Source organism: Carcharodon carcharias, chromosome 34 (assembly GCF_017639515.1).
Source record: "Carcharodon carcharias isolate sCarCar2 chromosome 34, sCarCar2.pri, whole genome shotgun sequence".
Lineage (NCBI taxonomy): Eukaryota > Metazoa > Chordata > Chondrichthyes > Lamniformes > Lamnidae > Carcharodon > Carcharodon carcharias.
This window is the reverse complement of record NC_054500.1, coordinates 8,280,558-8,296,677: the sequence shown is the minus strand read 5'-3', so window position 1 is coordinate 8,296,677 and position 16,120 is coordinate 8,280,558. Positions and strand designations below refer to the sequence as shown.

Below are 16,120 nucleotides of genomic sequence, written 5' to 3'. Positions count from 1 at the left end.
CAAGAAAGCTTTGAGCCTCCGATGAACTGCGCTCCACTCCCTCTGATTGCAGCCCGACACTCCATTAACTCTTGTTTGTTCTCACTCCTACCCTTCTGCCAGTCTATCGATTTGGCTGGCTTGTGGGTGGAAATCTGCAGTGGGTTATTTATATGAAGTCCTGCTGTTGATGTCAGCAGGGCCTCTTTCCCTGGCCTTGTTGGTGTTTTTTTCCTCTTTCATCCCCACCCCCAACCCAATCACCACACTTCCCTGTATTCTGCTCACCTCCCTATTAATACCAAGGATTCTCTGTGGCTCACTAGTTGGAAAATTCTGCTGATCCTGAACTGTGTTTTGTACAAATATTTTTAGTTTGCCTGACTTCTCAAGTGTGGGTCAACTCGGAGTTCTATCTTGTGTTTATGCTAAATCCTGAATTTTTATGAACCAGCTTTTCTGTTTTGAAATTTACTCTCAATGCTTTACATTACAGGGGAAAATGGCCCTGATTAAAGCCATCAAATGGCTTATCCGGTTCCAATTACAAGGGTAGACTATGTTAACTCCTGTTCTCTAGCAACTAATTTGTTCATTTATGAGAACTTTTCTCATTTGTAGTTCCTGAAAGGAACTCACTGCTTGGTGAGCTTGACAAGGATGTATCTCAGCCTGCAGACTGTACTGTGTACATCATTCCCTGTATGTTTACTGTCCTTGCAGCTGTTGTATGTATGATGAATATTGGCAGCTGCTGGAACTGCAGGACAGGACTAACATAGCTGCACTGTGTAAAATGTTACAGAAAACCTGCCCCTCACTTAATATACTGCATCAAGAACCCACTGCAGAGGTCAAATCACAGCTGCTTATGACATTCTAGTAGTAAAAAATAGTTCAAAGGCTCAGCCACCAGGAGTCCATCTATGGTAAGCTGATTTGAAGTATGTTTTAACATTAGGCATTAGATAGTGCAGACAGTCCATCAGCTGTCAGCATCACTTTCTGTGTTGAGTAAAACTCACAGTAAAGAATAGGTAGAACTGATACATTATTATATTTGTGACATACAGGTATAGATCATTTAATTCTGCTTCAAGAATTGGATTTTTAAAATACTAAACAAGAGAATGGTGTTTAACTAAAACTGGTGGACTGCAAAATTGAACAGGGTTCAAATGGATGCAAGGATCGCAATGCTGGGTTACTCTGTGCCCATTGCTTCCAATGAAGGCAACATGCAAACTTTGCGCTGCATGCTAATTTAAATAATTCTAATGCACAAACTTTGCGAAGGAAGCGGGATCAGATAGCTGTGGCAGTTACTGCCAGGAGTTTGGCTCAAAAGACCTGAATGCAGTGCCATAAGAAGTTCATAGAGCCATAGTCATTGAGGCCTACATCACTGAGAATGGCCCTTCGGCCTGTTGAGCCAGTCAAACAAGTACCTAACTATTCTAATCCCATTTTCCAGCACTAGGCCCATGGCATCGCAAGTGCACATCCAAATATTTCTTAAATGTTATGAAGGTTTCTGCCTCTACCACCCTTTCAGGCAGTGAGTTCCAGATTCCCACCACCCTCTTGGTGAAAAAATTCTTTCTCACATTCCCTCTAAACCTCCTGCCTCTCACCTTAAATCTATGACCCCTGGTTATTGATCCCTCCACCAAGGGAAAAAGTTCCTTCCTGTCTACCCTATCTATGCCCTTCGTAATTTTATACACATTAATCATGCCCCCCCACACCAATAATCTCCTCCGCTCCAGGGAAAATAACCCCAGTCTATCCAATCTCTCCTGATAATCAGAAGTCTCCAGCCCTGGCAACATCCTAGTAAATCTCTTCTGCACTCTTTAGTGCAATCCTTCCTATAATGAGGATTCCAGAACTGCACGCAATACTCTAGCTGTGGCCTAACCAGCATTTTATACAGTCCCATCATAACCTCCCTGCTCTTGTATCCTATGCCTTGGCTAATATAGGCAAGTATCCCATATGCCTTCTTAACCACCTTATCTATCTGTCCCGCTACCTTAAGGGGACCGGTGGACATGCACACCAAGGTCCCGCTGATCCTTGTTACTTCCCAGGGTCCTACCATTCATCATGTATTCCCATTCAGTGACCTCATACGAGTGATCAAGGTCAGTGAATGCACTTTCAAATGCCATATCCCATCATTTGGACCAGTAGCTTCAGAGACTGCTCAATGCACCACACCCCTATCAATTGCAACTCACATCTAACATTCATAGCTTCATCTCACCCTTACAAACTTAGCCGTGCTGCAATCTTTGCAGCCAGATCTCTCACCTTGCGCACACTGCTAGCTATTAAACAAGTTCTAACCTAGTGGCTTCACCATGGCTAGTGAAAACTGCTAGCTTTTAGGGGGGAAGACTGCAGATGGCATTGGAGGATGACGTCAAGTAGTTTTGAGCCTTGAGGATCCAGCTTCAGACTGCACCACCTTGGTGTGGACTGCAGCTGGCTGACTGGCAGGCATCAGTAGGGGCACTAGCAGATTGGCAGTGATAGGAGGGCTAATACTGTCCTCCTATGAGCGGATATCAGGTTCTTGCACCATGGAGCCAATGGCTCTCTCCTGGGGCAAACTTAATCTGCTGCTGCACAGATTGCTGGATTTCTGTGAGAGCCTTCATGCGTTTGAGCACTGGTAGTGACCGTCATGATGTCAGCAAACTGATCATGTGTGGCATCAAGCCGGGATTGCATAGCAAGAACCAAGGATCTCAGAACTTCTCTCTGAGCTTCCACTGCAGCACTCAAATGTTGAGTAGTTTCTGCCTGTGCTGCAATGGATGCTCAGGTTCTTGTGAGTCACCACACCTGTATCGAGGCTGGGTCTGCAAGTACTATCACGGAGTTGGCCGTCATTTCCAAATTGAAAAGGACGGACTTCAACCTCTGCACGAAGCCCTGTACCAAGCTGAAAAGGGACTCCTTTATACTTCTTGACAATGACAACAGATCTGCCAACGCACCAAGCATTTCTGTGAACATGCTTTTCAGTCATTCCTGAACATCACCCCATCTAAGTCCTCATCTGTGTTCTTTGTATCAGAACCTACCTGCGACCTCGCCCTCCGGGGAGATGGCACATGCATTAGCCTTTCTTCCTGGCTTGGCTCTAGCCCACTTGTACCCAATGACTCATCATGTGCTGATCTTGCCTGTAACCCACCCCCTATAGTCTGAGCTGATGGCTGAGAGTGTCTGTGATGGTGGTGCCTCATTAAATGTGTGTTCTTGCTTCACGCCCTTCATAGTGAAGCTGCACTGACTGCCCAGTTGGTGGTTCTTGGGTATCTGAAAGCATAAATGCAGAAAGGGAGGGTTAAGATGTGGGAAAGGGGGCTTGTGTAGAAAGCAAGCGATCTATGGTCACACTGCCTGCAACTTGTGCTTCACACCAGATTGCAGGATGAGGGTGAAGTAGGATTTGAGCAGGTGCATAAGCAGAAATATACTGTCATCCTGGATGTTTTCAGTGATGTCAGTTGCGACAGCCTCAGTCACTGCTGGCTCAAAGATTCATAGCACCATCTCCTCCAAGGGACTCAAGAGATGGCGGCATACCTGTTCTCTGTTGCACCCTCTTGATATTTGTCATCATGTCTAGCAAGAGGTAAGTATGAGTGTAAGAGCGTGTTTTGCATTGTGTTTGGAGGGTGTGCCTGTCATAGCTGAATAGCTGGAAGTATATGTAAGCTACGAAATGTGGGTGTGAGGCTTGCAGCAGTAGTAAGATAGTAAGGGTTAAGTGGAGTATATGAATATTAAGCATGAGTCCTGATTGCTGATGGGTGAGTGATGGCTGTGGTGCATTGTGCAGCGTATGAGGTTGGTGGTGAGGTGAGTAGCAGATGGCATTTGAAGAGGCATTTATTAATCTTAACTACTCACGTGAGGTCATTAAATATCTTTTTCCTCTGCAGCCATGTCCTTGGAACTGCATACCTTGAATTAAGCTGTGGTTACCTGCCCTCTTTGCCTTTGCAATATTTGCCTCAAGGGCCTCCTGGCCCCTGAGGAATTGTATTGCTCTTCCTTTCCACCTCCAGATTAAGGCCCCCAGCACTGCATCAGAGAATCTGGAAATCCTCTGTCTGGTCTGGCATGTTTATATGGCTGTTCTAATTAAGTTTCTGATCAATGGTGGGGGATTCAGTGGTGTTAATGCCTTTTAATGTCAAGGGGAAATAGCTAGACTCTCTCATGTTGGAGATGGTCACTGCCTAGCACTTGTGTGGCACAAATGTTACTTGGCACTTATCAGCCCAAGACTGAATATTGTCCAGGTCTTGCTATATATGGAAATGGTGCGATCATCAGCGAACATCCCCACTTCTGACCTTATGATGGAAGGAATGTCATGGATGAAACAGTTGAAGATAGTTGGGCCTAGATCACTACCCTGAGGAACTCGTGGCACAATGTCTTGTGGTTGTGGTGGTTGACCTCCAACAACCACAACTGTTATTCTTTATGGTGGGTATAATTCTAACCAGTGGAGAGTTTTTTCCGATTACCATTAACTTCAATTTGGCTAGAGCTCCTTGATGGTTCGCTTGTTCAAAGTGCTGTTTTGATATCAAAGGCAGTCAACTCTCATTTCACCTGTTGCAGCCAAAATGTGCACCCCTTTTAAGAGGTTCCGATGTCTTCGAGCATTAACTTTTGCTACTCATGCACACAACCTGGGCCGTTCCTTCACTTGTTACTGGATCAAAATTGTGAGGGAGATGATGGTGTGATGGTAATGTCACTGGATTAGTAATCCAGAGATCCAGTCTAATGCTCTAGGGACATGGATTCAGACCCCACCACAGAGAGACTGGAGAAGCTGGGTTGTTCTCCTTTGAGCAGAGAAGTTTAAGAAGAGATTTGATAGAGGTGTTTGAAATCATGAATGGTCTTGGTAAGAGCAAATAAGGAGAAACTACTTCCACTGGCAGAAAGGCCACTAACCAAAAGACAGATATAAGGTGATTGGCAAAAGAACCAGAGGTGACTTGAGGAAGCAGGGCTATAGGGAAAGAGCAGGGGAGTGGGATGAGTTGAATAGCTCTACCAAAGAGCTGGGATGGGCATGATGGGCTGAATGAACTCCATTTGTGTTGTATTGTCCTATGATAAGGGACTTAATAAAAATGAAAATGCATGGAATTGGACGCAACCTATTATCTTAATAGAAAATTAGTTAGGAGGCAAGAGACAGAGTGTGGAGTTAAAGCGTATTGGAAGAATATGACTAGCGGTGTCCTCCATGAATCAGTACTGAGACTGCAGCTTCTCACTATATTTATTCATGACACGAATGAAGGAAAAGAGAGCCATTTGCTGATGACATTAAGTTAGATGACAGAGTAAATAGTGGAGATGAGAGCAGCAAGTTACAAAGAGACTTTGGTTGGATGAGTGGACAAAACTGTGGCAGAAGGAGTCGGTGTGGTAACGTGTGAGGTCATCCACTTTAGACCCAAAATAGATCAGAGTATTTTTTTAAATAAGGAGAAGCTAAGAACTGTGGATGAGCAGAGAGATTTAGGGGGCCAAGTGTAGAAATCACTAAAAGCTAGTGGGCAAGTACCATAAGTAATTGCGAGAGATTTATCCCAAGGGGATCGGAATATAATCGGCCAGAAGTCATGTTACAAATGTACAGATCGCTGGTTAGATTCAGTAATGGCTACCACCATAGCTTCTCAAATGCTGCATCATGGATATATTGGCCTTGGAGGGGTCTGATGCAGATTCATCAGAATGATATCAGAGCCGAAGGGGTTAAATTAGGGGCAGCATCGACTAGGCTTTTATTCCATTGAATATAGAAGATTAAGGGTGATCTAATTAAGGGGTTGGGAGAAGCTGTTTGCTTTAATGGAAGAATCCAGAGCAATGGGGGAAGAATTTTATAATTAGAACGAGGTTATTTGGGGGTGCTTTTTCACACAAAGGATAGTGGAAATCTGGAAAACTCTCCTCCAAAAAGCTGTTGAGTTTGGGAGTCAATAGAAAATAGATTTTTTTAGGCAAAGGTATTAATGTTTATGGAATAAAGAGTGGAAGTTGGAGTTTAGATACAGATCAGACATGACCTAATTGAATTGTGGAACAAGCTCAAGTGGCCTACTTCTCTCCCTGTATTCCTCATGGTAAGATGCCAAATTTAAGTTCCCAATTTCCCCACAGTGTGTTTTTTGCCTATATCAAGCCATTTAGTTGAAGAATAGAAGGATGTCACCGAGCAAGACTTTACCAGCAGATGGGACTTGCAGTGGAAGTTTTGTCATGTATTAATGCTTCATGTTTCATAAGACCAGTCACTGATATAGCAATGTTTTCATACTTATATCGGTGGATGAAATTAGGGTGTGAGGAACATGAAGTACAACTTCTAAATAAAATTTGCTGGGAATTTTCCCAGTGTGATCAGGTGAATATTTGAAACATGTTTCTTCGATGTTGCTTTACCCAACCTACGATTATTTAGAAATCCCCTACACAATTCACTTAAGATTAAGATGTTCCTAGAATAACTTCTAAGAAAATAATTGGCAGCACCACTGCTTCGACTTAATTGGGGCAGGGGCAGGAAGGCAACAGGTTTTTTTTACCAACTTTCCTTAAGGGCAAAATTTTTAGCTTGGCATGTGGGCACACGCCCGACCTGATCGGACGCAAATTGCGTGACCTCCCACGCATAATCCCGCGGTCGTGTGATATTTCAGTCGGCTGGTGCGCGCAAAAGTTGGAAGCGCGCCCGCCAACAATTAAAAGACCAATTAAGGTAATTGAAGATGCAATTGTTTCCAATTTTTCATGGTCCATCCAACCTTACGGTTGGCGGACGAGTGAATCGGCCAGACATACTTTGCATTTTTCATGAAGTTACGAACAATCTACGGGCAAATACAAATCTGAAATTGCCAGCGTTTGGAGTTTGAGTGCCAAGCAATCAAAAGATCTTTCTTTTTTGTAGGAAGTGCATTTCTTAATATGACGTTCCAAAACATAGCATTTTATGTGGTCATGTTTACAGAGGGTTTGTGTTACTTTCTGTTAAAGGTACACTGCAGGAGCTGATCTCTCACACAGTGGTGCATTGGGCCCAGGAAGCCTTCATCCAGAATCCTGAACTGGTGCGGTTGATGTTCAGCTTGCTCCACAGACAGTATGATGGTGTTGGTGAGCTTATCCGTGCTATGCCTAAGGCATACATCATTAATGCTACATCTGTGGAGGATACAATAAATTTGCTGGAATGCCTGGGGCAGATCCGCTCATTGCTCATTGTCCAAATGGGTCCAGAAGAAGAGAGGCTTATGATTCAGAGCATTGGGTATGTAATAAGCAATTTTTACATGGAATTGCACTCGTGCAGCATATTCATTCAGTTCAACCAGTCCATGTATCATTCTATAATTGAAGAGACGCAGCCTATTCATCCATTTCTGACAGTTATGACTTTGCAATTTTGGTATTATTCTTCTAAATCGTTTCTGCACCCACTCTAGAGGGGCTGGCCGAATACAAGCTGCCACGGAAACTCTCGTGTAAATGAAGTTAGTTTTCTTTGACTAAGAAGCCTCCCAGAGTGTGTTTCTATAGTGACCTCCTTATTTTTCTTACCAAAATGCATTACCTCACACTTATCTATGGTGAAATAGGCTCATTCTGAAGGGTTATCACTGCCCTCTTGTAAATTGTTGCAGTCCTCCTCAGTAATTTTCTCTCTCAATTTGAGTCTCATCCACAAATTTAGAAATTGTGTATTTTATTCCAGAGTCTAAATTGTGAATTAACAATGGTGAACAACAATGGTGAACAACAGTGGTACTATCATAGATCCCTGTGGAACACTAATTCCCATATTCTGCCATTATGAATAGTTACTCTTTACCTCTACTCTCTGGTCTCTGTGTTGCAGCTAGATAGATACCCATTCTGCTAATTTTCCCCTGACTTATTAGTCTATTATGTGGTACCCCAAGTCTTTCGGAAATCTAGGTATATTACATCTACTGCATTCCACTCGTATACTCTCTGGTACCTCTTCAAAAAATTCATTGAGATTGGTCAAGCAAGATTTTCCCTTTCAAAATCCAAGCTGAGTGTTCATTAAGCTGCTAGAGCTGCCAGCCAGTGAGATTGCCTGACAGCTCTCAAGGGCGGGACTTTTTCCCACTGAGGGGCGGAAGTCCAACTTGTTTAGCCTGCGGGCAGTGGATTATCTCTAGTGGGACGTGCTTTCTTTAGGTCTGTAGGGTGACCCGGCCGACTCTTGCACCAGGGCGGGGTGGGGAGCCAATATGCATTCCCCCCTCTTTCCCTTCCTCCCCCAACCAGGTGAAGTTCAGCCCAGTGCTTCTGCTCTCTCTTCCCTAAATCCTTTTAACTCTCCATTGGTAACTGTATCAATTAAATTTGCTTCTGAACCTCCATATAAGGAGTTGATTATCTATCTGAAAATGCAATAGGGATAAATTTAGTGTCCAAAGCAGATGGATTGGGGGCTATAAGTTTAAAATTATAAACATTTCAAATCAGACCCCAATCTGCCCACTTTCAGTTTGAACAGAGGCAGGAGATCAGTCTGCTCTCAGGAGGAAGCTTGATCAGTAAAATCTTAAAAACAGGCCAAGTGCCGACATTTTTATATGCTTTTAATTTTCTTCTACTTCGGCTGGGTTTCTTGGATATCAGGAAATCTGGCAGGTAAAAGGAAACAAGGATCATGGAAGGCACAGCACAGAAGGAGGCCATTTGGCTGGTCGAGATGTAGTTAGTCACACTGTCCTGTTCTTACCCTATATCCCTGCAATTTTTTCTCCTTCAAGTATTTATCCAGTTCCCTTTTGAAAACTGCCTTTGAATTTGCCTCCACCACCTTATCAGACACTGCATTCCAAATGCTAACCACTTGTCATTTCTGTTTGTTTTGCCAGACATCTTAATTCTTGTTATTGACCTTTCAGCCATTGAAAAGAGTTTCACTTTATTTTACTCTAATTAAAGCCTTAGGGCAGAATTTTGCCCTTGATGGGCGGGCCCCACTGACTCGGCGGCGGGTGGGCAGCCGATCACCGCTGCCAAAGCGGGCCCCACCGCTATTTTAAGTGGGCGGGCCGCCTGACAGGAAGCACTATGCGCTTCCTGTGCGAGGGGGGTGGGGGGTGATTCCCCAACTGCCAGAGAGCACTCTTTCACGCATGCGAAATACGAAAGGCTAAGTGCTGCTTCAGGGAGAAAAATAGAAAATAAATAAATAGAAAAATAAAAAAATTATTAACATGTCCCCCTCATGTGACAATGTCACACGAGATGGGACATGTTAATAGATTTCACAGAAACTTTATTAAAGTTTTTTAAAACCGACATGAAACCTCATCCCACCGGTGGATGAGGTTTCATGTTTTTTCGAAGCCCGCCGGGGCTCCCGGCCTGCCCACCAGCCTTAAGATTGGACGGGCACGGCCTTTAATTGATTTAACTACCCTGTCAATGGCCTCAATTGGCCACTGACAGGTCGGCAGGCGGACGGCTGATCACGCTGTCCCCCACCTTCCCAAATATTTAAATGGGGCGGGAAATCCCGACATCATCCCGTGTCATTTTCATGTCGGCAAGCGGGCCGCGCCCCCAGCTCACCGACAGAAAAATTCTGCCCTTAATGATTTTAAATGCTTCTATGAAATTTCACCTGAGCACACCCTGCTGTAAGGAGAACAGCTCAGCTTCTCCACTTTATCCATGTAGCTGTAATCACTCAACCCTGGATCCATTCTAGTAAAAATTCTTCTGTACACTCTTCAAACTTTCATGTCCTTTGTAAAGTGCAGTGCCAAGAACTGGACTCCAGTTGGAGCTGAATTGGTGTCAGAGGAGCAGGCCCGGTAGGCTTGCATGTTTTCTTCCCCATCAAACCGCCCAGCAGCCTCTGACCAACATGATCACATCCCCACTATCTCCAACCACTATAATCTTCACCCAAACCCGCTGTCGCAGCTGTGTTCATATACAAAGATACAATTAATAATTAAAATGACACCACAGACTAAATTGCAACCTTAGTGCATATTTTTAAGAAGGTACAAGGAGAAGGAGTTTTTTTTTACAAATGGTTATCCTTTTCTTTGCAGAAACATTATGAACAATAAAGTCTTCTATCAACATCCAAACTTGATGCGTGCTTTGGGCATGCATGAAACTGTTATGGAAGTAATGGTGAATGTGTTGGGAGGTGGTGATTCTAAGGTATAAATGTGTATTAAACTCTATTAATCTGAATTTCACACAGTGTACTTCACATTTTGTCATATTTTATGGCATTTTATTGCACAAAGTATCCAGGGGTTCAGTTAGATTTTTTTCACAATAGGGAAGAATATTTTAGCTGCTAAATGAACCCACCAATATATTAATATTTAAGCTTGCACTTAGTTCATGCTTTGTCTCATTTCAGGCATCATATCTAAATACTATTCAGTGGGTGGAACGTTCCAATCATAATCCACAAAGTTTCCAGTAATAATTAAGAATGTATGAAAATCATCAGTCAGCTAAATAAAAAATGAACTTACTCCAAATCTTTTTTTTTTGAAAATTATTTTAGCACCAAACTTAGCATCTTACTAAATTGAGAACCTAAATATTAGAAACAAAGTTCGCAATGTATTAAAGGCAAATTATATTAAAGTTACAATATTGACAAGAATATTATTAAATCCAACTATGTAGTGGGATTTTATGTTTGTTTAAAATGTGTCAAACTATGTCTACTATCAGATGTTTATGACTTTCTGAAACACCGTGGAAGCTGAGTTCACTGGGAACCAGATTGAAACACATTTCTATATATTAAATATTTCTGACAAAGCACTCTCCAAATCCTTTCAGTAGACATATGCAACCTTCTCCCTACTCTCCCATCCTAGTACTTATTTTTTATCCATTCATGGGGTGTGGGCTTTGCTGGCTGGGCCAGCATTTATTGTCCATCCCTAATTGCCCCTTGAGAAGGTGGTGGTGAGCTGCCTTCTTGAACTGCTGCAGTTCATGCGGTGTAGGTACACCCACAGTGCTATTAGGAAGGGAGTTCCAGGATTTTGACTCAGCGAAAGTGCAGGAATGGTGATACATTTCCAAGTCAGGATGGTAAGTGACTTGGAGGGGAACTTCCAGGAGGTGGCATTTCCATCTATCTGCTGTCTTACTAGATGGTAGTGGTCGTGGGATTGGAAGGTGTTGTCTAAGCAGCCTTGATGAATTCCTGCAGTGCATATTGTATACAGTACACACTGCTGCTACTGTGTGTCAGTGGTGGAGGGAGTGAATGTTTGTGGATGTGGTGCCAATCAAGCAGACAGCTTTGTCCTGGATGGTGTCAAGCTCCTTGAGCATTGTGGGACCTGCACTCTCCCAGGACTGTTCCAGCACTCTGCTGACTTGTGCCTTGTTGATGGTGGACAGACTTTGGGGAGTCAGGAGGTGAGTTACTCAGCGCAGGATTCCTAGTCTCCGATCTGCTCTTGTAGCCACAGTATTTATATGGCTAGTCCAGTTCAGTTTCTGGTCAATGGTAACACCCAAGATGATGTTAGTGGGGGATTCAGTGATGGTAATCCATTGAGCGTAAAGGGGCGATGGTTAGTTTCTCTCTTGTTGGAGATGGTATTTGCCTGGCACTTCTGTGGTGTGGTTACTTGCCACTTTTCAGCCCAAGGCTGGATGTTATCCAGGTCTTGCTGCATTTGGACATGGACAGCAGACATCAGTATCTGAGGAGTCGCAAATGGTGCTGAACATTGTGCAATCATCAGGTAAACATTCCCACTTTTGACCTTATGATGGAAGGAAGGTCATTGATGAAGCAGCTGAAGATGGTTAGACCAAGGACACTACCCTGAGGAACTCTGGTGGTGATGTCCTGAAACTGAGATGACTGACCTCCAACAACTACAATCATCTTCCTTTCTGCTAGGTATGACTCCAACCAGTGGAGCGTTTTCCCCTGATTCCTATTGACTCCAGTTATGTTAGGGCTCCTTGATGCCGCACTTAGTCAAATGCGGCCTTGATGTCAAGGGCAGTCACTCTCACCTAACTCCTGCCTTACAACAGCCTGACTGCCAACGAGCCATGAACCAAGCCAAGGATGATCTTCTAGCTTATTATAAATGGGTTAACATTCTCACTAAAATATCTCAAGAGGGCATTTTGGATATAATTTTGTGACTAAGAACCCTAGCCAGCAGGTTAAATTCTGCAAGCGGATTTGGGAATGTTCTAAAATCGTTTTATATTGTTAGGGTTTTGCATTCTGAACATTCTTCAGAATACAGCACTAACTTCTGAAAAGCAGACAGACTTTACTCCTATTCTTGCAAATGTCTCTACTTCATTGTCTAATTTTACTGCTTGTTCTAATCTCTGTAGTCCCTGCTCTAATTTTCTTGCTCACTGTTGAATTCTCTTTGGTTTTATTTTAGTCCCTGTCCTGTTTCATGGTTAACCCAGTTTTTAGAATATTAATCATGAAATTAGAGTGTTGCCTTAATTGATGGATCAGAAGATATATTAAAATCCCAACTGGATAGTGGATTTCTGATTCTATTAATAGGGTCCAGTTAAAAATGAGAATACAGAAGGTCTGTTTACAACTGCTGAATTGATTCTTAAGAAAAAAATGCCAAAATTGAAATCGCCACTTGTAAATATTATCCTAAATTATCATTAAGGTACACAGGTCTGCAGCAGATAATATTGTACATTGTGTAATGTTAGAAATTTTAGAAGATGATCTTGCATTTCCACTTGACAACTGACATCTTGAAAATTAAGGCCTTGTGCTGGTGATTTCCCAAGATGCGCTTCCTGCAAGTGTCACTTTCTTGTGTGAGCACCAGCTTGTGAAATTTTCCTCCTTATTTTCTGTAGCTATTCCTTACAGAGTGTGAAAATGCTATTAAATGCACGTGTACAAGATACAACTTCATCCTTCTGTTTGATTTATGAAGAAAGCAAGGAAGGAAAAAATAACTTTTTTTAATAATGCCTCATCAGTCCTCTATCAGAAAGCAGTTCAAATCAGTTAATTACTAACAAGATGCAGTCACTTGTTATGGAGCCAAACATCAGCCAATTGTGCACATTAAGGTCCCACAATAGCAAATGAGACACACAAGCTATTCAGCTATGTTTGGGTTGCTGTTGGGTGACGGGTGATTGTGTTAAGCAGGATACTGGTGGAGCTTCCTGCTTTTCTTGGAATCGTAATTGTTTGCATCTATACTGACAAAGGGACCTCAGTGATGTATTTCTTTTTTACATATAACTCCAAAACTATTGTTAAACTCTTTTCCATCTTTAACTTCATTTTAATAGATATTTAGTATGACAGCAGCAAATGGGTATATGCAAACTCCATAAATATGAAAAATGTTCATTAAGCTTCCACTGAGATATATACCCTTTTCTTGTAGGAGATACGGTTCCCCAGAATGGTGACAAACTGCTGCCGATTCTTGTGCTATTTCTGCCGCATCAGCCGCCAGAATCAACGAGCCATGTTTGATCACTTAAGCTACCTGCTGGATAACAGTGGCATTGGACTGGGTAAGGAATTAATTTAGTGCTGAAAGACAATGGCGACTGTCGATGTCGTAGGTAGAAATGTGACTTCCACACAAACATAAATCGTGCAGGAAAAAGTTCAAATCTGTTTAATTGGCAAGTTCAAATTTTAAATAGTGCATTTCTGACAAGTTTCTTCTCTTATAGAGAATTTAGTAATTTCGTGCAGCCTTCTTTCATCCTTTGGGAAAATTTTGAGCTGTAAATCATTGAAAGTAATCTTGATTAAACAAATTTTGAGTATTACTTGGTCAAGGCCCAGCACTTGAAGTAGATCCTCTTTCTCGTACAATGTCAGCATTACTATTTAATATTTTCAAATTCTTTCTACCATGGATACTGCCCAGTGACCAACTTCCTGTTTGCCAGCTCTGAAGAAGGGTCATACAAACTCGAAACGTTAACTCTGTTTCTCTCTCCTTAAATGCTGCCAGACGTGCTGAGTTTTTCCAGCATTTTCTGTTCTTATTCCTGTTTGTGTTGTTTTCCAACAGTATAAAATCTCTTCCAACATTTATAAAAATGGCCCATTGTAATTAGTTAATTCAGTGTAGGGCAATTCTTAAATGAATGTCTTCATTTGATTTTTCATGCAATGGTTCCTCCAACTAGACCATCTCCACTGAACTATATTTATCATTATATCAAAAGAATGGGGAAATTGCATTGGGGCCCACAGCTTTAGTTACAATTAAATTTACTATGGGCTCCTGAGACACATGAGTGTTGATTGAAAGTGAGCCTCAGATTCTTTCAATTGAAGCATATCTTATGCAAGCACAACGCTGAGAGTTATTGGCACTCTTAATTCTAACCTTAGCGGACCTAAAGTGGTGCTTTTGGAAAACTTGAGAAATTAATCTCAGTTGCCAGATCTTTTTGCCTTTGGGAAACATCATTTCTCCAAGTCATCTCGCCAAGTTGGTCTTGAAGCTATTTCTTCAGCCCTATAAGATTTTACAGCTAATGTGGCAGAATTTGTACAGATTATTGAAGTAATCTATTTTCTAACCTCCAGATTAATATCAACACCATTGACATCATAAACCATTCATCAAAACTGTCTGAAACTGCTCTCTGGACTAGCTTTGTACAAATCAGCCACAACTAGTGGGATATATGAAGATGCCAAACAAGAAATCTTAATTCTCTCAAAGGATGGGGAAGGCTATTCTGAAAAGGAAGTACACAGGAGAGAAACCCCTCTGAACTAGCCCTTGTTATACCTCTCTCAATTAATACCATTACTGTTTCGTCCTTAATTAGAACAATACACCTTATAATTCCTGACATTATCGGAAGAATCCAGGAATTAATAGGTAGGACTTTTGTTCCCAGGATCCCGTCAGGTTGAAATGTGGTTCTGAAACCCACGAATGTCGCCAGAGGGACCCAAGGGCAATTCTGGAGGAGGCAGCCAATTAAGTGGCTGCCTCTGGGAACCCAGTTCAGTTAAGGATGGTGGACAGGCTCCCGAGTCTGGAAAACAAATGGGAGGCGGCCAAGATTGGCAGCTCCACTTTCCTTCCCATTCACCGGCCACAGCTGGGGTAAATAAGAGGGCCAGAAGTGCTTGGGCTGTCAGATATGAGGGAGAATCCCTTCACCTGCCCACCACAGTAACAGGCACTCCCACTGTTGCGGATGAGCTTTTCAACAGCACCTTCTGCGTTGAATGGGGCCTCGAGTTCAGATGTTTACCCAGCCTGCCACTGAGAGGCCTTCTGATGCAATAGGTACCCCTTGAGGGGCTTAATTGATACCTACCATGACCCTGTCACCCCAACCCCTGCGAAATCCCGTGGAGACAAGAATGTGTCATGGAGCCAGCCCAGTATGATTTCCCTCCCATTTTCACCCTTCCCCCTGCCCTGCCTCCATGGGCCATTGTAAAATCAGCGCATGGACTCAAAGCTATATTTTCATCTTTGAGGCAGGAATCAGGGGTCAGGAATTTTCCCGACTCCGAGATCCCATTTCAACCCTGATAGTGCCCACCTGCTGTATTTTCCATCTCAAGGCGGCAGGCACAGGCTGGAGACAATTTCACTGCCAGCTGATGCAAACTGAGTTGGCAACAGAGGTGGGCAAATGCTGAGGTGGGCAGGTTAGAAGGCATGCCTCTATCCGCCGGGACATTGGCCCAGTTCTCAACATGGTTGTTAGACCCCTGGCCTGCACCCCACCTTCACCCCCTCCACCAAAACCTCATGCTCCATCTATACCATCCATGAATTCTCCATATCCACTTTCCTGGTATCCATTAGGTACAGAACCCTGGAGCCCTATAATAATACTGGCAAGTCTTTGATATGCTCTTGAAATTTTAAAAAAAATCAGGCATTCAACATTACATTTGGAAAAAAAATGCCCTTCTGACAATCTCATAAAACATTCAATCAAACACAGCCAGTGAAAGTCCCATTGAAGAAATGTTTAATATCCTTCACACATCTTAATCTTGACCAAATAAACACAC

At 42.7% G+C, this 16,120-nt stretch overlaps 1 protein-coding gene across 1 annotated transcript in view; it reads left to right on the top strand.

The window, feature by feature from the left end:
• Positions 1–16,120, top strand: part of LOC121272536 (ryanodine receptor 1-like) — a 467,552-nt gene that overhangs the window by 193,661 nt on the left and 257,771 nt on the right. The window contains exons 39-41 of the mRNA XM_041179156.1: positions 7,075–7,348; positions 10,149–10,263; positions 13,491–13,623. Of these exons, the coding sequence (XP_041035090.1) occupies positions 7,075–7,348; positions 10,149–10,263; positions 13,491–13,623 (522 nt within the window). The remainder of the gene's footprint in view (positions 1–7,074; positions 7,349–10,148; positions 10,264–13,490; positions 13,624–16,120) is intronic.